Source organism: Mus caroli, chromosome 11 (genome assembly GCF_900094665.2).
Source record: "Mus caroli chromosome 11, CAROLI_EIJ_v1.1, whole genome shotgun sequence".
In the NCBI taxonomy this organism is placed as follows: Eukaryota; Metazoa; Chordata; class Mammalia; order Rodentia; family Muridae; genus Mus; species Mus caroli.
The window spans coordinates 17,551,306-17,576,437 of NC_034580.1; the positions used below are offsets into that span (position 1 = coordinate 17,551,306).

Consider the following 25,132-nt stretch of genomic DNA (forward strand, 5'->3'; position numbering starts at 1 on the left):
AAGTGGGGGGCGCTATGGGGGACTTTTGGGATAGCATTGGAAATGTAATTGAGGAAAATATGTAATAAAAATATTAAAAATTAAAAAAAAAACTGGGTCAAGACTATAATTTTCCTCATAAATTGCTACTGCTAGTAGCAAGTATGTCTAAGGCTAAGTTCAAAACTCTGAATAATTCATGTGCTATTGATTAACACATTTTAAAAAGTAAAAAACAAATTTCTGCTTTTTTGGGAGGAAGATTAAAGTTGTACTTCTGAGATTACATCATCAGAAGACTTTAAGTTCATTATATTTGGATGTTTACTCTGGTTTTTTATTGTCATTTTGACTTGATTTCTTTAATTATTTTTTTTGGATAGAAAATGTATATTACTTTTTTTAAACTTAGAAATTTGTATTAATACCCAGGTTGAATTGTACTAGCCAGAAATATATGTGTGAATGGTTTAAGGTTGAGAAACTCAGCAATATAATTTTTTAAATTATTTTTTATGTGTATGTATGTTCTTTTGTGAGATTTTGTCTATGAAGTGCATACAGGAGTCTGCAGAGGCCAGAAGGACGCGGCAAATCCCCTGGAACTGGAGGCAGATGGCTGTGTAAGTGTAAGTGTAGGGAACCAAATTCACATCCTCTGCGAATGAAGTCAATGTTCTTAGCCATGGGGCAAGCACTATAGTCCTCAGCATTGAAAAAAAAAGACTTATTTCATGTGTATGTTTTTCTACATGTATGTTTGTGCACCACGTGTTTATCTGGTGCCCTCAGAGTCCAGAAAAGGGCATTGGAACCCCTGGAAATGGAATGCCAGAGCACTGCAGATTACCATGTAGGTACTAGGGATTGAACCCAGGTCCTCTGGAAGAGCCTCAGTATTCTTAAGTGCTGAGCCTTCACCCCAGCCCTGGAACTCAGCAATCTTATGACAAGGTATCTGATGCAGAGAACATTTGAAGAAACTTTTCTAAATTCTGACTTATGCCTGTAAGTTTAAAAATAAAATAAAAAATAGTTTTAAAAATAAAGACAACCATTAAGCTAGCGCATTACCTGCTTAATGAATGACTGTGGAGTGAGAAGCTGTTGCCATTGTACTTCTTCAATAGACTTGTATGTGGGTATACACATGCAGATACTTGTATGGGTGTATGTGTATTCTTGTGTATATGTGCATGTCGAGGCCAGAGGTTGATGTCCATGTCTACCTTGAACACTCTTTGTTCACAGAGGCAGGGTCTCTCCCTGAACTTGTAGGTTCTGCTAGAATACCAACCACCTTGCCCTGGGGAGGCCTTTTCTCTGTCTGCTAAGAACTGGGATTGTAGATGGGCTGTTAAGCATGCCCAGCTTTTATAAGGGTACGAGAGAGCTGAGCATTGGTCTTCATGCTTGCTTCCCAAGCACTTCTACACTGAGTCATCTCTGCAAACTTCTATAACTTCACATTAAATATGTTTTGTAAGTCAGATATTCACAGTGACCCTACACAGTCAAGAAATAGATGTCACCTAGGTGTCTCTTACTCTCAGGAGAGTCCTAGGTTGAATAGTAAAACTACTATTTACAATGTGTGTCAGTTATCTCCTTTTTAAAAATAGACGCTTAGTAATCCATTTCTTGGTTATACTTTTGTTAGTAGGGGTCTTCTAGGCGATTAGGCATAGATGAATAATCAAGGTACGCATGTGGGAAATAGATTGTGTGACGAGCTATTAAGATAGGGAGAAGAAAACAACTCATTCTCTGGTCTGTTTGATCCTGTTACTGAAGAAAGGGTCTGAGGAGTTTCAATATTTTGATTCTTCAGAAACATATTTCTGCTGATTCTTTACAACCACAACATAGGAAACATATTTGTGAGAATATATTTTAGGAGCTTCATGTTTATTTTAGGAAATTTTTATAGAAAAATAACACTCCCAAGTATTTTAAAAATCATTTTAAATTTAGCATATCTGGTTTTATTCTCTTTTTTTCCTTTTTTTATTGGATATTTTCTTTATTTACATTTCAAATGTTATCCCCTTTCCTGGTTTCCCCTCCAAAAAACATCCTCTCCATATCTCCTTCCCTCTCCCCCTGCTCACCAACCCACCCACTCCCACTTCCTGGCCCTGGCATTCCACCACACTGGGGCATAGAGCCTTCATAGGACAAAGGGCCTCTCCTCTCATTGATATCCGACTAGGCCATCCTCTGCTGCAGCATATCTGGGTTTATATGGAGGTCCTTAATCCACTTGGACTTGAGCTTTGTACAAGGAGATTAGAATGGATCAATTTGCATTCTTGTACATGCTGACCATCAGTTGAACCAGCACCATTGGTTGAAAATGCTGTCTTTTTTTTTCCCACTGGATGTAAAAAAAGCTTCTTTGTCAAAGATCAAGTGACCATAGGTGTGTGGGTTCATTTCTGGGTCTTCAATTCTGTTCCATTGGTCTACTTGTCTGTCACTATACAAATACGGTGCAGTTTTTATCACTATTACTCTGTATTACAGTTTGGGGTCAGGGATAGCATTTCCCCCCAGAAGTTCTTTTATTGTTAATAGTTTTCACTATCCTGGGTTTTTTGTTATTCCAAGTGAATTTGAGAACTTTTTTTTTCTAACTTGAATACATGGGCACAGGGGAAAATGTCCTGAACAGAACACCAATGGCTTATGCTCTAAGACCGACAATCAACAAATGGGACCTCATAAAATTGAAAAGCTTCTGTGAGGCAAAGGACACTGTCAATACAACAAAATGGCAACCCACAGATTGGGAAAAGATCTTTACCAACCCTATATCTGATAGAGGGCTTATATCCAAAATGTACACAGAACTCAAAAAGTTAGACTCTAGAGAACCAAATAACACTATTTTAAAAATGGAGTACAGAGCTAAACAGAAAATTCTCAACTGAGGAATCTCAAGTGCCTGAGAACTACTTAAAGAAATGTTCAACATCCCTAGTCATCAGAGAAATGGAAATCAAAACAACCCTGAGATTCCACCTTACACCAATCAGAATGGCTAAGATAAAAAGCTCAAACAATAGCACATGCTGGCAAGGCTGTGGATAAAGAGGAACACTCCTCAGTTGCTGGTGGGATTGCAAGCTGGTAAAACCACTTTGGAAATCAATATGGCGGTTCCTGATAAAATTGGTTCTACCTGAAGACCCAGCTATACTACTCCTGGTCATGTACGCAAAAGATGCTCCAACATGTAATAAGGACACATGCTCTATTATGTTCATAGCAGCATTATTTATAATAGCCAGAAGGTGGAAAGAATCTAGATGTTCCTCAACAGAGGAATGGAAACAGAAAATGTGGTACATTTACACAATGGATTACTATTTAGCCATTAAAAACAATGACTTCATGAAATTTGCAAATGAATAGAACTAGAAAGTATCATCTTGCATGAGGTAACCCAGACACAAAAGAGTACAGATGGTATGTACTCACTGATAAGTGGATATTAGCACAAAAGCTCACAATGCCCATGACACAACCCACAGACCAGATGGAACTTAAAAGGAAGGAAGACCAGAGTGTGAATTCTTCAGTCCTGCATTGATGGGGGTGGAGGGGTGCGGGGATGGAGGGTGGGGGGCAGGATGATGGTGGAAGGTAGGGGGAGGGGCCCAGGGAGGGAGAGAGGAGGGGGAGGAAACAAGTAGGGGGCAGTATCATGTACTGGAGGGGTCAGGAGAGGGGAACAAAGGGTGAGGAAATTGAATAAAAATATGTAGCAGTAAGGGATGAGGAACTGGTAATAGCCACTGGAGGGTACCAGACTCCAGGGAACTGAGAGTCTCCCAGGACCTAACAGGGATGACTTTAGCCTAGAAGCAAAGAAGGGGAGATAGACCTTGTAGAGACCACCTCCAGTAGATAGGCATCGCCCTGGTAGAGGGATGGGGTCACCCACCTATCTCCCAGTTTTTAACACAGAAATGTTCCTGTCCAAAGGAAGAAGAGGGACAAAAAAATGGGGCAGAGACTGAAGGAAGGGCCATCTAGAGACTGCCCTACTTGGGCAATCCATCCTGTCTGCAGACACCAAACCCCAATACTGTTGTTGCCAAGAGGTGCTTGCTGACAGGAACCTGGTGTGGCTGTTCCTTGGGGAGGTTCGGCTAGCAACCAATGAAAGCAGATGTGGATGCTTGGAGCCAATAATCAGACTGAGCTCAGGGACCCCGGTGGGTGGGGGAACTGGCAAAAGGACTGGAGGAGCAGAGGGGGATTGCAAACCCATAGAAAGAACAACATCAGCTGGCCGGATCACCCAGTGCTCCCAGGGACTAGACCACTAACCAAGGAGTGTACAGGGAGGGAGCCATGGCTCCAGATACATATGTAGCAGAGGATGGCCTTGCCTGACAGCGATGGGAGGGGAGGCCCTTGTCCTGTGGAGGTTTTATGCCCTAGGACAAGAGAGGGGGTGGAGCACCCTCATAGAGGCAAAGGTGAGGGAGGAGAGCGAGGATGTGGGATAGGGGTTTTGTGGAGGGGTAAACTCAAAGTGGGATATCATTTGAGATGTAAACGCATGGAATGATTAATTTTTAAAAAAGTAAAAGAAAATGATCATTTTAAAAATCCCTAAAGCAAGATTTAAATTTATTTCCTGCCATCCAGTTTCATCTCCCACTTCTCCTACTAACAGTTTTGGGTCTTCTTTCTGACATGCTCTCATGTTGATCCTACTTGAGTGTGCTATATATATATACCTATCCCACTTGTTTTTCTTCGTATTAAAGTGTAATGGTGCTTCTTGTATAGATCTATAACTTTAGGAATTTTATCCCCACTTCCTCAGTGTATCCTGAACGTGGGCAGAAATTTTCTGATTAATTAAACTTATCTATCTCTTATGTTATCTCTATTTATTTTCTTGTACTAACAACGTTCACAATAGCCAAACTCAGAAGCGAGTGATTTATTATGAATCCGCAATGGCAGTTTATCAGTTTACAGCTGGAGAAGTAGCTGGCATCATAGACATTGCTCATTTGCTTGAGGCATTCCCACCTGATGAATTACTCAAGAGGCTAAATTATAGATAAGAAGGCTGACTGTTGTGCAAAGAGCCAGAGTGCAGCAAAGAGATGTCCTGACAGGATCTTTCCATCCCGTGCTACAGCAACTCTATGATTTGCCTTGGGGTTCTTTCTGTCTTAAGAGCTGGCATTAGTCATCATAGCCCTGAGCCTGGTGAGGGACACATGAAGCAGGCTTCCTGCAGGCTCTAGGTCTGCACTGCTCACTGCCTACAGCTCCACTGGACACATGTGGTTAGGTCCTTGTTCATGACAGAGGGCAGCTTGTCATCTTCATGTGAGAAAAATGCTGACTAGTATTTAAAGAGCTGCCAAATCTACTTCATGGTGACACAGAAAAACCTTGGCTCCCACAGCACCTCATCTTACAGGTACTCTTTGCAGGTAAGGTTTTATGACTAGTATATAGAGAGGTAATGTACTAGCTGTAATGTAATACCTTGACACAAGCTAGTCATCAAAGAGGAGACAGCCTTACTGAGAAAATGCCTATATAGGATCAGACTGTAGACAAGCCTATAGGACTTTATTTTTTTTATCATTATTGATTGATGGTGGAGGGCCCAGCACACTGTGGATGGTACCATCCCTGAGCTGGTGGTCCAGGGTTCTACAAGAAATCAGACTGAGCAGGCCATGAGGAGTAAGGCAGTAAGCACCACTGTTGCACGACCACTACATCAGCATGTGTCTCCAGGACCTTCCCTACTTGAGTACCTGTCCTGACTTCATTTAATGATAAATTATGATGTGAAACCATAAGCTGAATAAACCCTTTTCTCCCCAATTTTCTTTGGCTGTGATGTTTTACCACATAACTAGTAACTCTAAGTAAGGCAGGGGATCACAGGGTCGCCAGGCATTGCTGGCTCGTGGCCCAAATCACCCCTAGTTGAAAACCATTGGTATAGAGAGAAGAAAACCGGACCACATGAGGTATGGCATAGAGATGAACCATATTCTATTTTTCTTAAGTTGCATGCTTATTCTGAGCAGGAGATACACAAGCATTTATCAATCTTCATAATGTGTGCAAAGGATTCTGTAAATGATAAAATACAATGCCAAAGTGCTGCATTATCTGTATGTCTTACTATTCCTTTTCAGTCATGGATTTTTATCCCTTTAGGTTTTAAAACAACCAGGGATATAAAAACTACCTTATTTTATTCTTTTGTGACCTCGACCGGCTTTGAAATGAGTGATTAGTTTTCTTTCTTGTAAACACTCTTTAACATAGGGTTAAAGTGTAGTTATTTTTTGTTTATAGTAAGAATAGCTAAAAGGAGATTTCTTAAGTTTAAGTAGATGAAATAAAAAGATACATCAATAGACATGAATTTGCTCCATATGTTGGGCAATATTCACGGTAAACTTAATGGCAACACTTTTTTTGTATGCACTAATATTGTATAAATACTTTTTGTTTTTATTAGATATTTCCTTCATTAAATTTCAGATGCTATCCCAAAAGTCCTCTATACCCTCCCCCTGGCCTGCTCCCCAACCCACCCACTCCCGCTGCCTGGCCATCGCATTCCCCTGTACTGAGGCATAAGATCTTCACAAGACCAGGGCCTCTCCTCCCATTGATGGCCAACTGGGCCATCCTCTGCTACATATGCAACTAGATACATAGTTCTGGGAGGTTACTGGTTAGTTCATATTGTTGATCCTCCTATAGGGTTGCCGACCCCTTTAGCTCCTTGGGTACTTTCTCTAGCTTCTTCATTAGGGGCCCTGTGTTCCATTTTATAGATGACTATGAGCATCCATTTCTGTAGTTGCCAGGCACTGGCAAAGCCTCACAGGAGACAGCTATATCAGGGTCCTGTCAGCAAAATCTTGCTGGCATATGCAATAGTGTCTGGGTTTGGTGGCTGTTTATGGGATGGATCCCTGGGTGGGGCAGTCTCTGGATGGTCCTTTCTTCCGTCTCAGCTCCAAACTTTGTCTCTGTAACTCCTTCCATGGGTATTTTGTTCCCCATTCTAAGAAGGAATGAAGTATCCACTCGGTGGTCTTCCTTCTTCTTGGGTTTCATGTGTTTTGCAAATTGTATCTTGGGCAGTCTAAGCTTCTAGGCTAATATCCGCTTATCAGTGAGTGCATATCTTGTGTGTTCTTTTGTGATTGGGTTACCTCACTCAGGATGATATATTCCAGATCCATCCATTTGCCTACGAATTTCATAAATTCATTGTTTTTAATTGCTGAGTAGTACTCCATTGTGTAAATGTACCACATTTTCTGTATCCATTCCTCTGTTGAGGGGCATCTGGGTTCTTTCCAGCTTCTGGCTATTATAAATAAGGCTGCTATGAACATAGTGGAGCATGTGTCCTTATTACAAGTTGGGACATCTTCTGGGTATATGCCCAGGAGGGGTATTGCTGGATCTTCTGGTAGTACTATGTCCAATTTTCTGAGCAACTGCCAGACTGATTTCCAGAGTGGTTGTACCAGCTTGCAATCCCACCAGCAATGGAGGAGTGTTCCTCTTTCTCCACATCCTTGCCAGCATCTGCTGTCACCTAAGTTTTTGATCTTAGCCATTCTGACTGGTGTGAGGTGGAATTTCAGGGTTGTTTTGATTAATGGCAACATTTTTCGATCTAGAAGACTTATTTTCTTTTATTTGTTGTCCTGAAATAATTGTTTATGACTCAACTATTCTGTTACCTTAGCCCAGGAGTTCTCAACCTTTGGGGGGCAAATTTCAGATACCCTGCTTATCTGATATTTTCATTACAATTCCTGACAGTAACAAAATTATGGTTATGAAGTAGCAATGAAATAATTTTATGGTTGGAGTCACCACAACATGACATAAGGGCAGCAGCATTAGGAGGCTTGAGAACCAGTGTTAGCCAATTGTTGCCTTTGTACTTCAGTGGATTGATCAGACATGATTTCTCTCTGTATTTAATGTTTGCTGAATGAAGGAATGGATTACGGAAAACACTTCCTACAGGGTATCTGATAAATTATCAGACCCTAGTCTTCATTGTAGATCTCAATTGATGTAAAAAAATTGTCATTCTCTGAGTGGGCTTCATTAGGCACCATCAAGATGATGATGAATTTCCTTAGAGTTTTGCCCTATGGGCTGTAGTGGGGCTCTTATTCTCATGGGGTCTGTTTTGGATTCCTGACTATCATAGAAGACCCTTCTATAATTGTTGATTTTTCATATCGATCCTGCCTACCACCTCTTTTCATATTTACTCAGATGTGATAGAAATCACATGGATTTAGGGCAGTGCGCTTTACCCAGTGAGAATACTGAATTCAGTGGAATTGCTTGGGGTTGCGAGTATAAAGTAGCCCACAAACAGTTACTTGAACTTGAATTTACTTAATACTTGACTCCAGGTGCACTGACATGCCTGATTTCCGTGTGAGTGCTGGGAATCTGAACGCAGACCTTCATGCTCAAATAGTGAGAACATTTGCTGCCTCAGCCATCTCTCCAGCCATGCATTTGTTCTCGTTATGGGTTGTAATCCACCTCTTTTAGTCAGTTACCTATCCTATCTAAAGCCTCTATTTTTCTCTTAACATAAGACATATATTCTATCCATAGCTAATCAATTTATGCTAACTTGTCTACCATTCAGTCTTCATCTGTATATCTCTGTGTATATCTGTATCTCTACATCTGTATACAGGAGGCACTCATATGGATTTTGACCTGTTGAATAAATTAAACTCAGTGCTTTGTTATTTATATTTTGTTTTGATTAATGCTACCATCAGATAATATTTCCTCCTTAAGTGCTATTTTACTTTCAGCTAACTATTCAGTCTAGACGCCAAGGTTAATGAAGAGCCACCTGATCAACTTTAGAATCATTTCTGAGTTTCTTAAAGAAAAGCCCTGAGCTTATTGAAGACAACAAGAGAAATGGTAAAGGCAGTAGAGATGGTGGCAGAGCAGGTTGAGAAGATGCGTCCTGAGGAGGAAAGAAATATCTCTTGCTGGGAGGGGCATTCAGATTGGGCCAGAGCTGGAGGTCAGTCTCTCTCTCTCTCTCATCTGCTGAGAAACCTCTGTTGCTTGGAACTGCTGTTTCTCATTCTTTTCAGCTTCCAGAATACTCTCACCCCTTCCACTGGACAGAACCTTAGCAGGCTTCTTCCTTCTTTCTTGTCCTACCAAATTATACGAAGGCTTTCCCATTTTGGAAGACATAAATGCAGCCATTTTGGTGAAACAGGCAGAGTTGTGGCACTTTGATCTGGGCTGTAATAATCTTTGCCTGAGTTTCAGACTGTATTTTACTGACTCTTGTTATCTTCTCTACCACATCTAGGACTTTATTTGGCACTAGTACTTGTAAAATATGCCTCCCAACAAGCTTTTATAAAATGCACTAGTTAGCTTATTCATTCATGTGTGTCTACATATTCCAAAAGCTGATATCAGGAGTCGTTCTAGTCACAAGACACTTACTTAAAAGATCAAAAATGGTGGTTACACCTTGATTCTAACTGGTACCCACACTTCTTTTCACTAAGAGGCTTAACTCAATCTTTAAGAAAAAAAATATTGTTTAATTCTTCTCCTATGGAATATACAGTATTGTTTCTTTTCCAGCGGAGGCTATGAAACAGCAGAAAAGACCCTCCTTTGGTGCCACATATCTCACCCACTGAACACTGAGAATCCTGAGCTCAGACTTTGAACCTCTTCCTCTTTCCATTACATTTTAAGGAGTGTTTATCTGTTTCTGTGTTTCAATGTGATTGTGATATTGTTGATGGCCCCATCTCTACTTTTTCCAAGGTTATCTTTACTTATAATTCCATAGCTGACTCAACTTGTCTAAAACCAGACTCTTGTCTATATTTTATAGACAGTATTTAGTGTAGATTTTGCCTCTGATGTTCCTTACCTTAGTAAATAAATCATGGTGCTTAGGCCAAGTGGGTACTCTAATAAACATATCCAACCTTTGACATTGAGACAGTATGTTGTTGTCTACAAATTCATGTTCAAGTACCATAAAGTTGGGTTTACAAAAATAATGAAGAAATCCCATAATGTTTAAGTAAGTTTGCCACATAGGGTTGGGTCATATTCCTAGCTGTCCTTGGCTACATGAGGCCCACAGGCTTTCACTGAGGTTGGACAAAGGGCCATCTTAAGCCTGCCCCCATCATTTTCTCCAGCATGGCTCTTCTGGTTCAAGTCCTATCCTTTCTTGGGGTGGATAGAAGGATTTCCCAGTGGATTACATGTTTTTGCCCCTCCTTTCACTTACTGTAGATTCCTGCTAAAATGCAATGTCTTCTCACTAACAGACTCCAGTGTAAGCTGGCTCTTGAGCCCATCGTGCCACTGTGTGTGTGTGAGGACCCTGTCTCTTGTTTCCATCCGTGTATACAGGCCCACGTTCCCTACTCATCCAAGGCATAGTTTGCCTCAGAGTTTTCGCCCTGGTGCTCCTCTGCCTTAAATTCCACTTCTCCAGGTACACAGATGGGTTCTCCCTTCACTTTCTGTGGATCGGGATCACATGGCATTTCTTCTTGAAGGCTTTTTCATTTTAGTCACCATGTGTTTATAGTAGCATCCTAGAATCCCCATCTTAGTATGCTTTTATTTTTCTCTTATAGATCTGATCACTAATTGCTATTATATTAGAACTATTTGTTCTTATCAATATCCACATTCAAATGCAAGCCCCATGAGGATATGGTGCACCAAGGCATTGCCGGTTTTATACACTGATGTAGTTTCAGTACTCAGAACAGTGCCTGGCTCATTTAATGTACTGAACATATATATGTGGAAAGAGTGACTGTATGAATTAAGGTGTCAGGGCCTAATGGAATACTCAAGTGGATAAATCACTGCTCCTATCTCCAAGTGCAGATCACGTGACACACGAACACTTCTGCTCTGGGACACTCTGGCTTTTGAATCTTTTCCAATATCAACTGCTTCTTGCATAGACTTCTCTGGGGTTTATGTTTCTTCTCCAGCTCCACAAAACTGGGCATTTGGAGTGAATTTTATTACACAGCACAGGTTCATATACTGTAGTGCAGCTTCTCTCAGGAGAGGGGGGCTCTTTCATGATAATGATGGTGATAACAGAAAGTACAGAGAAAGAAATGAGAAAGTTAGATAAATTTAGTTCCAGTTCTGAAGGAACCTGTAGTTAGCTTGAAGGTAAATATGTTTCTGAAATCATTGCAAATTGGAAGAATAACAAGAGCCGGTCCCTTTTCGGGCGAGAGCACATCTGGATGCCGATGAGCTGCCTCAGCGGGTCAAAGCACTTGCCACAAAACTTGTTGACTTCTGTTTGATTCTTGGAACCCAAGGAAAATACAAGGAACCCCTCCCAAGATTTGTCCTCTTGTGTTCATCCTGTGCTATGGGATGTTCACCATGGGACATGAACACATGCACACACATTGTATACACACAACATTAGTAAATTAAAGTTACAACTTAATCACCTAGGGTCCAACGTTTCATATCCAATTCTGAGGCTGGACTTTTATTTCAGACAAAAAAAAAATAACTTAAGAGATGGCAAGCAGTGCAGTGAGAACTCGTCATGGGAATGACAGAATAGCAGCAATCATTGTAAGCCCTGTGCCAGGCATTAGCACAAATTCTGTTGGTAGAGTTCCTTAATGCTCACCCTGTGAAGAAGATGTATCTTGTCTTCTTTCAGATGAAGAGATGAATAAAGGTGCAGAGAGATGAAGTGACTTGGTGTCACACACAGGCGCCACTGATTTCAAAGCACGTGCCCTTAACCACTATGCTTTATCTTTGGATATGTGCAGAGGCAACCGACGAAAAACTGAGGTAGAAGCAGCTTTCATTTTAATCAAGTTTTAGATTCACCCCTTAACCAGTTGCCTACACATATTCAGACAGGATAATGGATTTGCTAACACTATTTTATTACACTTACACATGTCTCTTCTCTCTATTAGCCTGTATAACAACCTTTAAGGATTATATTTGATTCACTTTTGAGCTATTAAATTTATTTACATGCATGACATATAGCCAACATTCAGCTTTTGTTAAATAAGAGAATGCCCTTGCCCACGTTTTTTTGATCAGTTGGATCTGTTCCAGTTAAGGTAGCTGTCAGGTGTAGTGAGCCTCTGGTCACTGGTGGTATTCAACAATATGGCGTATGTATTTTGTTTCATTTTTGGTTTTTTAGAGATATGGTCAGGTATCAGGTAGTCCAAGATACCTGGCCTTCAACTAGCTGCATAATCAAGGATGTCCTTGAACTTCTGATTCTCTTGTTTCTACCTCCCACATGCTGCAATTGCTAGCACGCATCACTATAACCAGGTTTATTCAGTGTTGGATACAGAACTCAGAACTTGGGGCTGGTGAGATGGCTTAGCTAGTGAAGTGTCTCCTAAAACCTGCAACCTGTGTGTCTCTGTGACACACATGGTGAGGGAGCACAGAACTCAGTCTTTCAAGTTACTCCTTACTCTCCACATGCATGCTGTGCCACATGCACATAACTAGCATGTGAATACACATATGCAAACCAAAACTAATTAATTAAAAAGAACTCAAAGTACTTAGATCTTCCTGCATGCTAGGCAAGTATACTACCAACTGAGCTTCCTCCCCAGCTAAAGCACATGATTGACAAATTGCTGCAAATGAACATGGAGATCGTGTGGAAATGGAAGCTTAGGTTAAGTTTTCCTCTAACTATGGTTACCTAATATGATACTGAGTTAGTTATGGGTCTTTCTCCACATATTTCCAGAGTGTCTCCTATGTGCCTAGCACTGCAAAGATAAATGTGGTCAAGCCAGTATCATAAGAATCCAGCCATCACTGACAAATTAAGGGAAGACATACTTAAGAGAATAGTATTCATTTTTGTTAAGAAAAATAAGTAGAAAAGGACAGGTTTTAGTGATGTGATTAGCAGACTTGGAAGAACCAGGTAGGAAGGTTGAGCCTAATGTCTTTCTGAATGTCTAAGAAGGGAGAATTTGGGAGATTGAAGTCTACATGTTATGAAAGTCCCATAAGAATAGTGAATCATTTGCTATCAAGATATGTCATAAGGCTAAATTAATTCAATAGAGAGTAATTATTTTCTGAAGTATTTTGCAACTCTTGGAACAACCATGCTTTCTTTTATTTCCAAAAACTCACTCGTAAAGGTGGTTAACTTCCCCCCCCCCCCCCCCCCGCCCCACACTGCGCCTCTGCAGAGTCCAGAGCATGAGATAGAACAGTCTGTAAGTAGGATACAAGTGAGACTTCTGTTGCCTGGACAGTGGTTCTAAGAGCAGGGCAACTGTGGCCTTTATTCCCCTGGGTGCCTCATGCGGCTCATCTCTCACGCATGTCCCAATTCGTCTCCACAGATAGTCATAGTTACGAGCTGGGACATGATGTCTAGGTGGGCGGGGGATTCCCCGTGGTGTTTCAGTCATAGTTGCCTCTGCGTTTGGCTGGCATGCTCCTGATTAGTTTACTAACAATTGCTTTTTTTCTTCTTATGCCATATGCTATTCCATGATTCATCAGCTTTGAGTCTGTTGCCTTGAAGGTGAAACAATTTCTTCCAATGTTGATATTTCAAAATCTCATAGATAACAAGCACACACATATGCAGAGTCCTTTCAGAAGTTTTAAACATTTGGAGATGAATGAATTAAGCTGCTACAAATGGAAAGGAGTGTTGTAAAATTATAACGGTTCTATCCAGCCATCTTTTGTGAACGGCTGCTGGACACTAAAAGGCCACTTTTCCCCCCTAGTTTTGTTTTTCTTTGTGAAATTATTGATGGCATGCATTACATATGATTTAAAAATTTTTAACATTTTATCTAAGTGACTTGCTTTATATTATTTTAATGTTTTGGGTTATAAAATCTTTACCTGGTTAACTGAATAAAGTTTGACTTTCAAACTAGCTGTTTACATTGTAATCATGGATTCTTCATGTATTCAGTGAGCAGCAGTGACTATCCAAACTTCAAAAAATAGCCTGTAAGTTCCTGATATAAATAATAACCTTTTCAGTGTTTGAATACAAACGAAGCAGTTCTTTCTGCATGGACACTTTTTAAGCATTTAGAAGATTAGGCATCTGATTGGTGCGGACCACACTAACTTTCTGTGGACAGATTTCATCAGTGCTCTGAGTGCATTGAAATGTTCTAGCTGCCTGTCTCATACTCAGAATGCTGCTGACTGTTTTTTAGGAAGAAAACTTGTAATTTCATGGTCTGAATGCATGTGAAAAGATCCATGGGAGTTGTATGATTGGAAAGAAAATTTTAAATGATCCTAATTTTCAGCATTTTTCTTTTATCTCCCTCTTACCCGGTCTTAGCTCCTGTTCGGCTCAGGTGTGCTGGTGTCCCTAAGTCTTTCTGGGCCTCAGCTGGAGAAAGTGGTGATTGACAGAAGCCTGGTGGGGAAGCTCATCTCAGACACCATCAGTGATGGTAATTATACCCGTGTGCAAATCAATTGCCCATATTAACAGTGGGGCAGGAGAAATACTTTGTCAACAGGTAGACTAATTATTACCACTGGGGACTTGCAAACACAACAAGTAATTGCTTGTAATAGCAGACTTACAACCCCTGGGACTGACACAGGCTTCAACTAATATTTAATGTCTGTGCACTTCACTTCTCATTAAGTGTTAAGCTCAGAATCTAAGCACTTTTTGAACTTTCCTTTACAGTTTGGAATGTAGTTTTAAAATAAACTTTTTTCATCCATTAAAAATGATTTATCTGTTATTGACAATTAAAATTTTTCCAAATAAATTATGTTCAACTAGTATAAATATGCTGAGACAGACAGCCGTGGAGTACCCTGAGAAGCCAGTCCCAGATACACTAGGGAAGTCCAGATCTGTTAAATGACAGCACCATGTGTGGTTGCTATAAAGCATATTAAAAAGATTTTTAAACCATTTATTGAGTAGGAAGTTTAATGATATTTTTTTGAACCATAAAGGTTCCATGCTGGGTGCCATTCTATTTAATCCAAGAAAGGCACTATATAAGATATGATCATTTTTATTCTAGTAGGTAAAGAAAGTGAAACTGAGCCACTCGGGATAATGGTCAGGCTTGTGTAGGTATAAGTGACTTTGTCAAGATCTGAACGCAAGTTCTGACCTACTTTTTTTTTCTGCTAACTATGATAACTATAGATTTTAATATTCTTTTTATTTAGGATAAAAAATATTCTCAAAACAGGTTATATTATCATGAAAGATTAAAAACAATATATTAGTTTGAATAAGAAAGGGAGATGTGGTGTTGCAGAAAGGACAGAGGTGAGAATGGAAACCTTTCTTTCCACTGTACGCATCCCTAAGCACTCCTGAGTACAGTAAGGCATAATCGCACAGCTTTAAGAAGTGTGCAGGACAGCTCTCATTAGCAACAGTGCTGATAGTAACAGGTGGGGGGATCACTGTGGGCATGTTATTTCCTCCACTATGTAGGCGTGTGATGCCAAGGGAACTCTGTGAGAGAGTTGTGGTTTCATAGCTCATCACGGAACCCTTCATTGACTTTGCACGTAGCAGTGGCTATGATGGGTTCTCCGATTGATGTTGTTCTGTTAGATTGAACAGGGAATGTTCAACACCCTTCTGTCTGAGTTGTCTTTCTTCATGTGCTTCTTTTATATGTACCCAAACAATGCACTCTCATGGGACCTGGGAGTGATGCAGTTCTTGGCAGCTCTCCAGCTCCTCCACTGTTGGGCACTGCATGTGCATCCAGAGGTGGAGTGAAAAAAGTATACAAGATATTAAGTAATTTCTTTTTTTCTTTTTCCTTTGTTCCCCTAGGAACAATTCACATAACAATGGCTCTTATATAGCCTGGGATATTTTTCTAACTACTTAAATTCTTTAGTAATCAAACTAGAAGTATTTTTGTTGCTATTCATTATTAAATATTAATTTATATAATATGCACATTTGCATATTTATTTCATCCAGTTTGTAAGTCTTCAAAAGAGGGATTACAGATAAAAGGTTTTAAATAAAAAAATTAATTTGGTAGAGAGCACTGATTAGTATCAATCCAGTTTCTTCTCAAATGGCTTCCATGAATGTAGAAACAGTACAGAGATACACATAAAAGTCTCTTTCTGCCTTCCTTGTGCTCTTTCTTTCTTATGGAGACAGGCTCATAGTATGTATCCCTAGCTAGCCTCAAACTTTGCCTGCCTCTGCCTTCCACTTGATGGGGTTAAATATGTGACACAATGCCCAGCTTCTCTTATATGTTTTGAGCTCTGGTTCCCAAATATTTCCTTTGGTGGTGTCCTCAAGCATTAGTTTATGTGGAAATAGTCACTGAAAAGGGGGGAAATACCATATCATCATTGTCAGGTTGATGGTTATTGTTTATTTCTAATATCTTTACCATCATTCAAATATACTTGGGAGATGTTAGTAACTTCTATTAATATTTATTTTCTGACAGCATCTTTTAATAATAATTTGGCAGAAGTGTATTAACTTGTTATAACTTTGTTCTAACTTGGATTCATTCAATCTTTGTTTTAGCTCTCCTTACAGACAGTTTCATCATCTTATCATTTCTGGCACAAAACAAACTATGTTTTATTCAGTTTACCAAGAAAATGGATTCTCTTGATGGAAACAAGAGGCTGGAAAAACTCTCAGCCTTGGACTTTAAGGTAGAAATTTCAGTATATATAGTCACATTTCCCCTCACTAAGGTACTCTGGAGGACTGCATAAGTTCACGTCACTGGTTTTATTCTTGAGCATATGTGGGTGTTGGGCATATTTAAGCTCATGGAGGTTAAAGTTGGCTTGTTTGCTAATGTTCCTATATATTGCACTTCTCATTCCCCTAAGTATCCATATAGCTGCACTGGGTTTCACGATGAGAAAGGGAAGAAGGGTCTTTTAAAGACTAATAGAGAATATGATAAGTAATGGTAAGGCCCTCACATCCCACCCCCAGCTATGACTGGAGGAAATGCAAAAAGACATTTCCGTGAGGTATGTCAGTTTTTCTCCTCTGCTAACTCTAGGTAATTTGTTCCCTGTATCACGGACTTCACATCGACTAAGACAGGATTTTTATTTTAAGTGATGTGCTTAAATTTTCCACATAACATTTTGACTGCTGGTAAGGCACCCTCTCTGCAAGGGTGAGCATCTCATGCATTTTCCAGGCTGTTTCAGTTCAAGGCATCTTTTCAGCACTGATCTCTGTCTGCAAGATTGATCCAGCCTCTGTGACGTGGATTTGAGACAGTTCACTGTTCAGTGGGAATAGAGCTGATACACAGCTTCCTTAGAGGCCGGGCACATGGACGCCACCCTCATGTGTCTACAGTAAAGGCAAGGCGAGCCCTGTGCCTTGGAGTTGGTCTGTGTGCTTGGATGCTGATTTTTGTACCTTTCTGTACTTTGGAATTGTTATTCATTATGATTGGGCTGATAGTGGCATAGGAAAGATTTAATTTGTTTAATAAAAATATCTGTTCTTATAGGAAAGAGTTTTAACATGGAAAAACTTACCTGAAATAAGTTTTCCACTGTGGCAATAAAATACAATCTGGCTTATATGCCAGATTTGTGGAACTTCTATAAAATTTGCATAATAATAATTTTCTCTAGCTGACAATTTATGGTATTCAAGCGTATATTTAGTCAAAAATTAAAGATTCTCTTTAACATTTTTATAGCACTGTTTTTCCCAAATAGTTAACTTAGATTGATTTTAAAATGCTGGCTTTTTCTAATATTAATCCTTAAAATATATCACTATTCATTAGGTGAAGCCATTTACAGTGTTATTTACCTTTTTATTTAAAATTCCATAGGACAGTTCCTTTTTTAGAGGTGATGAGAAGTGGGTGGTGTCTTCTTGACTGAAGGGTGGTGGTAATGTGAGCCAAGGAAAATTGCAAGGGCAGCAGCTTGTCTTTAAAAATATAAAGACAGGCTAGTCTTTGGGCCTATAGTGCGTAAATCGGGGAATTAATACATTATTTTTGCCTTTGGGCTTGAGCAGGAATTATTGGCAATGTGCATCATTACTACACAGTAGATAGAATATGACTATGTTTCCTTGAGGAAACACCAGGAATTTCCTTACTTGCTTCAGTGTTTGAAACATATGATAATTAGTAAACACCAAATAACAACTGATATGCATTGTACAAAAACTAAACATGCCAATCACCTATTTTTTAACTTGGTTTTATCATCTAGAAATTTGTAACACGCCTTAATGGCAAGATGGATACCAAATATAATGTGTACTTGTCTTTATGTATTTAATTAACAATTATAGTTTTTCTCAAAAAAGGAGAAAATTACAATAATCACATTGAAAACCTAACTATAAGTATTTAAACTTAAAACATACAGTGTTTCTGTGTTTTATCATTGCCCATTTGTATTTTAAAGCAAGAATGTGTATTGAGTATTTATAATTCTGATTTTTCTTTCCAGCTATATCATAATTTAATTATTCATATTGAAATAATTTTGACAAGAAGAATTTCAGGGTAAATATCCTGAAAGTGTTGACCTTTTACAAGCAAGCTTTTCTGTCCACATTTTAAAAATCTAATTCAGTTTAACAGATGAGGGATAGTGCAAGGAGTTAAATGTTTACCATGATAGAACAACACTGGTAATTACTTTGATTTTAGTTCTTTTTGGTGTGTATTCAGAGGATGAAGAGGTCAATAATATTATGGCCATGCAAATAGAAAAGAGTTTCTTTTGACCATGTTGGAAAAAAAAATAGCAGAGGATTATTAAAGCGTTAACCTTGATTTTAATGGCCTTGGTTGAGTGGTGAGATCACAATTTGGATGAGCCTGATTATTTACTAAATACAATACATAAATGCAACGGGTTCTTAACACCCATTGCACTCTGGCATTATCGCATTACTGCCATCCTTTGTTGCCTTGCAGACAGGAATATGAAAGCAATCTGTCATGTAGTGAGGCTGGCTCCAGAAGCATTTCTCTGATAAGAAGACCCCCTGCCCTTTGCTAGTGTCTGGTCCAGTAGGCTTAGCCATGCGCTTAATCCCCAGAAAGTGGTTCGATTATTGCTGACCAGCAATGGCAAGATAGTTTTTTTTTTCCTTCCAAGCTATCAACCTTCCATTAATTCCTTAAGCAGAAATACGGTGCAATCTATATTTCCTTGGCATGTGTCACCCAGATGGTGCCGTGCTTATGTTTTCAAATAACCATGTTCCAAAATAACATAGTTTGAATAATAAATTCGACAAATCCTTCCTAAGAAAGAGAAGTGTAATTCTCAGAAGCTGCATAAACTTTCATGCACAACGCCATGGCTTATCCCTTTATGCAGAATATGTGTGTAGACGTCTCATATTCTCTTAAGAGATATTTGCCTCGTGTTGCTTTTCCTTTTATTGTTGTCAGTCATTGTTAACATCTTATGTCTTAAATAGTAGTCAGACAGTCTTGGTCAGCAGTACTGAATGTGTCATTTAATACAGCTGATCCTAAGCCATGTGTGTAGGTGGATGCTGTCAAGCAACCATGACTGTACATTTCAGTATTGATTGGAATTGCTACATCTAGTTCCACCCAGCTCACATTTCTCTCTTTCTTTTCCTCTGCTAAAAATTGGGAGCATTTGAACATATGTCTTTTTTATATATCTGTCAAAAGAATTGGTAAATTCTGACACTCTTGTAAGCACATGTTGAAGATGCATATTTACTTGAGTGTATTACATTTACAGATGCTTGGATTTTCTTTCAAAATAAATGATTTTGCATCCTTTTAAAGAAACATTTTCATATGTTTTGTTTGTCTTTAACCATTAGATTTCCTATTATGACATACCTGGCCCAGCCAACAGGACAATAGATCGTCACTTAGCTGTCAACTCCGCTCAGGATCTAGTTGTTTGTTGGTGGCCGCTGGTCAGTGATGATGTTTGGCCTTGGACTCCAGTTTCTTCTGAGAAGGACAGAGCCAATATGCTGTTGCTGGGTTTTACTCAAGGAGGATTGGAGGTAAATCTAAGGCAAATGTAAACGTTTTAATGAAGGGAAAAATCAAATAGTATTACTGGTTTTTCTATTCTGAAATATATGTGAATTCATTTTAAACCTATATTTTATATTTTCAAATATTCAAAAAGGAAATTGAATACAAAATGAGATCCTAAATGTATCATAACTCGAGCATAAGCAGACAACTCTATGGCTGAAATAATGCAGTGATTGAGAGCATAGGCTTGTAGGCTCAAGTGGCGGCCCTGGCGCTGCCATGTGCTCCACTTGAGTGAGTTACTAACTTACTCAAGTTATAGTTTATTTGTAAAGTAGAGTTAAGTTGATGAAAAAAATGTATACATTATAGCAAAAACTTACAGACAACAAACTTCGACTGACACTGTTTGTCAAAGATTTTGTGCGTGGAAAAACTATGCTAGCATTCACCCTTAACCATGAGTCAGATGCCTATTGTGTGAACGCCCCCGTGCAGCCATACTGTCGGGAGGCAAGAAGCTGCAAGGAGGCTGGCTGCAGCACAGCCTCTCATCCAGGGTCTTACCTCCTATGGGAGCCCTGGAAGGATGGTGTCTGAGTCCATGTCGGTGGTCTCACTCTGTCTGTCCCTCATATCACATAGATGAATGAACCTGTGTATGTTTTCATTTTGTATCCATATAGACACAAACTTCTGGGGGTTTTTATAATTGAAAAAGTTCCCTCCCTTTAAAAATTTAGTTTTAGCTGGGTGAAACAACTCTATTCCAATATTTTCCTCTAAACCTTCCAGACTTTAAGAAGTATTTCTCAAAATTAGTGTTCTAGGATAAAATGAGTAGGTCTCTGCCTTCTCTCCTTTCCACTCACAGTATAGACTTTTAATCTTTGAGTTTCATTTATTTTGGAGACCGGTTGTTTTGTTTGTTTGTTTGGTTGGTTGGTTGGTTTTTAGGTGTAGCCAACAGATAGTAAGAAGATAGCAATAAGCTCCTGATCCTCCTGCCTCAGCTTCTTGAGTGTTGAGATTGAAGGCATGTATTACCATGTCCAGCTCTAGGCTGCCTTTTAATCTTGAAGGGTCCTAGTCCATATCTGATATGTATGTATGTCTTCTTTGAGAACTGGACCTTTCCCAATTCTTCTGCAGTAAGCTTTCCCATTTCTGTGTTCTGGCTTTGGATAGGTAACTTCGTTTAACTGGCTTTAGTTTTCTTATTTTTAAGATAGTAAATTTGAACCAGATAAGTTCACCCCAGGCTGCTGGTGGCTCTAATGTGCACGGGTATGGGTACTAAAATGCAGATCTCTTTTGACCATTTTTACTCCATTCTTTAGTATATGTTGAACAAAACTCAGCTTTATCTAAACTAGTTTTGACCAGCCTTTCCAGTGTTGCTTTCTTGTATGCTCTGGCCCAATGAATTTACTCTCTGACTCAGTTTTCCCAATTCTAATTACTGTGGTGTTTCTGCCTGAAGTAGCCAGCTGACTTTAAGCATGATCTTGCATAAGCCCCGTGTTTCATCCCACATGATAGCAATAAGAAACAGTCTTGCCTGCAAGGGACCTTAGGTTTTTATCAAGAAGAGACAAACATGAAACTAAGTAGAGGAGAGTGTGAGCTTGCTCTAGGTAGAACGTGTGTAAGCTATGGCAGGAGCCACAGGGAGTGACTGACTTACAGACTTACAGACTGACTTACACAGAGTAAGGTTAAAGTACCCACTTTATAAAAGCATCTGTATTGGTTGTTACAAATTTGCATATGACTTGTGAATATGACTTTTGGTGCTACTGGGAATCATCTAGTCTAGAGCCTCTTTCATGCTGGGTGAAAACATTCTACCACTGAGCCCTGGCCTAAGCCCACACATGATTTTGAACCACTTATTGCTTCATATACTCTCTTTCACTTCCAATATTTCATTATATGCAATTTATTTTCCTGGCAAGGGCTTTTGTTTTAGGGTTTGGTCCTTTAAATTGTCTATCAAAATTCATCTGTTCAAAAAAAAATTTTTTTTTAAATTTTTCCAGAAACTCTTGTAAATTTCACTATGCAAAAGCTTAATGGTTTTTTGGTTTTTTTTTTTTTTTAGGGGAAAATAATTATTTTCCTTCATATGAAGACATAACCTTTAACTGACACATTTTTAGCATGTCATGAACTAAAGCTAAAGTCGTAGTAGTCAGGACTTTTTCTTCAGTGTCCTTCCACTGGCAGCAACAGACTTTAACTCTGATTATAACCAGAATAATAAGACAATATGCTTTTAATCCCTAAAGTTATAACCCAAAAGAAAAAACAATCTTCATAGAGAATAAATTAAATAATTTTTTAATCTGTTAAACTATAGATTTTTTTAAAATGTGTTTTCCACATAGATCTAATCAGAAAAGATAATAGGCTTCTATTTTGACATTGGCAGAATCCTAGAACAGTAGTTCATATCCTGGTGATGCATTACAGTTGCCTGCAGAGCTTTTGAGACTGGGCCACCAGAAGCCTTCCATCAGAGTCTGGTCAGGAGGGGGCATCAGTAATTTGTTCCGGGTTCCCTAGGTGATCTCGCGTACATCCAAGTTGAGACCCACTGCTTTACAGCAAACTTTAAAAAAATGAAAGCGGAAGCCATCTTTTTGCATAACAGACCATGGAAAGGATAAAGCCCACATACTGCAGCCAATGAGAGTTGTAACAGAGAGTCTAAGTAGAAAATTGGCTTACCAAGCTGCTCAAAAATAAGAAAACAAAGGAAGCAGAAATCAACTCTCTGTGACCAAATTATCTGTCTTCTGAGGGAAAACATTTTTAAATTTATTTTATGGATATTAGAAAATGCCTGGTCCAATTTCACACCACAGAGTTCTAAACAAATGTTGTTTATCTTAATTAGAAGCACAGAGCAAGAGGAATTATGTAATCTAAGAAAATGATTCTTTTGAAAAAATATATGATAAGTAATGTAGAAAAGTGAATTTTTATCAGCAAATTCATGAAGAGCCCATTTTCCGGGCTCGGAGATGGTTCAGTTGCAGTTCAGCCCGAGGACTTCCGTTTGATTTTCAAGGCCAAATAAAAAGCCAGGTGTGAACCGCCCACTGGGGAGCTGGAGACACAGGGTCCCAAGGCTCTCTGAGCAGCCAGCCTGACTTAAACGTCAAACCCCAGGTCCTCATTAGCAATCCCGGGTAACACCCACAGGCACACACCTGCACATAACATGTTTTAGCAGTTTATGTATGACTTATCATGTGTTATATGGAAACATCTTCATTTACGTTTCTTTTTACTCCTTTTACTTTGTTTTGAGAAGTTTTTACCATTTTCTTACCGTTCAAGTCGACAAGAATGTCACAACAGCTCGTCCTTCCCTTTTATTTTTCTGCCGCTGTCGTAGCTTTTGTGCTGTGTGTATCTCATACTTCATTTTGCATGTGGTGTTCACATCAAAATATCTGTTGAGAGGCTGCATGACCTTGCTCAGCAAACTAACCACGGACACATAGACAGAGCCATGCAATCTAGGATTTGTTAGGTCTAAATAAATAAAACCTTACAAACATTTTTCTTCTTGTAAGATGTTTTGTGGTTTGTGTTGTTTGGTTGAAACTACTCATGTGGTCCAGGCTATTCTCCAAGCTCCCAGTTGTCTCGCCTCTGCCTTCACTGTGCTAGGATTCAGGCATCACGGCCGTATCCACTGTCTTGTATGAATGAAGCATTTTTTAAAAGACTAAGTGATGGAAAACGATGTATGTGTCCAACTATTAGTACAGTACAGTTAGGGAAGGAATCCAGAATATACTATACATATTTTCAGTGAAAAAGCCAGAATATTTATGAACACCATGGACAACAGGGTGCACCTGTGTTAGCTTTTAGCTAGGTATATTCTGTTTTACAGAATGTGAGCTTTGTATGTTTTTTTAAATACTGGCTTAATATATATTTATCACAAAATATAATGCATATAAAGCAAACCACAATATTATTACATAACTTAGTGAGCTGTTATAAGCAAAACACCCTTGGAGTCAGCAGCCCCGTGAAGCACCTTCCTGTGCTGTATCAATCTTAGCTGCAGTTCTGTTCCCCAAGGTAACAGTGGCCGTCAGCTCCAACCCCTTTCTCATTTCCCTATAAGGTCTTTTCCACCTGTGTGTACATTCCCAGAAGACGAAGCATTATATCCAGTTAGAGCATTCCAGGGTGTACCTTAGTCTACAAGTTTCCACTAGTTTGTTTCTTTCCCTAAAAGATTCCTGCTGCAACTCTCATATCTGTGGACTGGGTCTTGTTTGTATATGCATGGCACCCTTCAACATGTTTCTGTGCCCTCATACAGTTCTCCAAGTTTATAGCTTTGGTGGGAATCTCTGGAGTCGTTGTTCTTTCAGCGCCAGGCACGTCATTTCAGGTTCATTTACTTTCTTAGCTGTTTTTTTGATGTTATTGATGTTCAGTTCCAAGGTTCATGGATTCATTTACAAAAATAGTAACTTTATAATTAGATAATTCCATTTTCATTTATTATCTGGACTTTTTTGTAAAATAACATCTCTGCCAGCCATATATAATAACCTGAATAAATGTCTATTTTCTTACCATTTGTTGAGATAATAAACTGATCTATAATGAAGGTGTTTGATTTTAATTTTTAGAATCTCATTATTAATTAATAGATTCAAACATTCTACTTTATGTTCATAAATTATAACTGTATCTTTTAGAAGATTAGGTTACCCCATTTTTTTCTAGCAAAAGCATCTTCAAATTGCTCTTTCCTGTTATGATCTCTGCAATCTTGGTGGATTCCCTGCTGTTTGGCGTGTGGGTGGGTCACACCCATCTTGCCTGTTCTGCGCTAGACTCAGCCATTTCTCCAATACACTACTTTTTTTTTAAGTAAAATGATATTTTTGAGTCTAATTCATGATATGAAGGACATTGGCTTGTTTCTGGGTTGGTCATTGTCTAAATTTCTCCAGTAGCAATATTTGTATTTGTATACATAGTCATAGTAT

General features: G+C 39.1%; 1 protein-coding gene across 5 annotated transcripts in view; it reads left to right on the forward strand.

The window, feature by feature from the left end:
• Wdpcp (WD repeat containing planar cell polarity effector) overlaps window positions 1-25,132 on the forward strand; it is a 333,990-nt gene that overhangs the window by 107,037 nt on the left and 201,821 nt on the right. For 4 of the 5 annotated variants that reach the window (XM_029483315.1, XM_021175452.2, XM_021175454.2 and 1 more), the window contains 3 exons: window positions 14,426-14,540; window positions 16,637-16,770; window positions 19,931-20,122. In XM_029483315.1, coding sequence (XP_029339175.1) covers window positions 14,426-14,540; window positions 16,637-16,770; window positions 19,931-20,122 — 441 coding nt within the window. Of the gene's footprint in view, window positions 1-11,825; window positions 11,896-14,425; window positions 14,541-16,636; window positions 16,771-19,930; window positions 20,123-25,132 lie in introns of those variants that run through there. The other variant, XM_029483316.1, reaches the window with a different exon arrangement.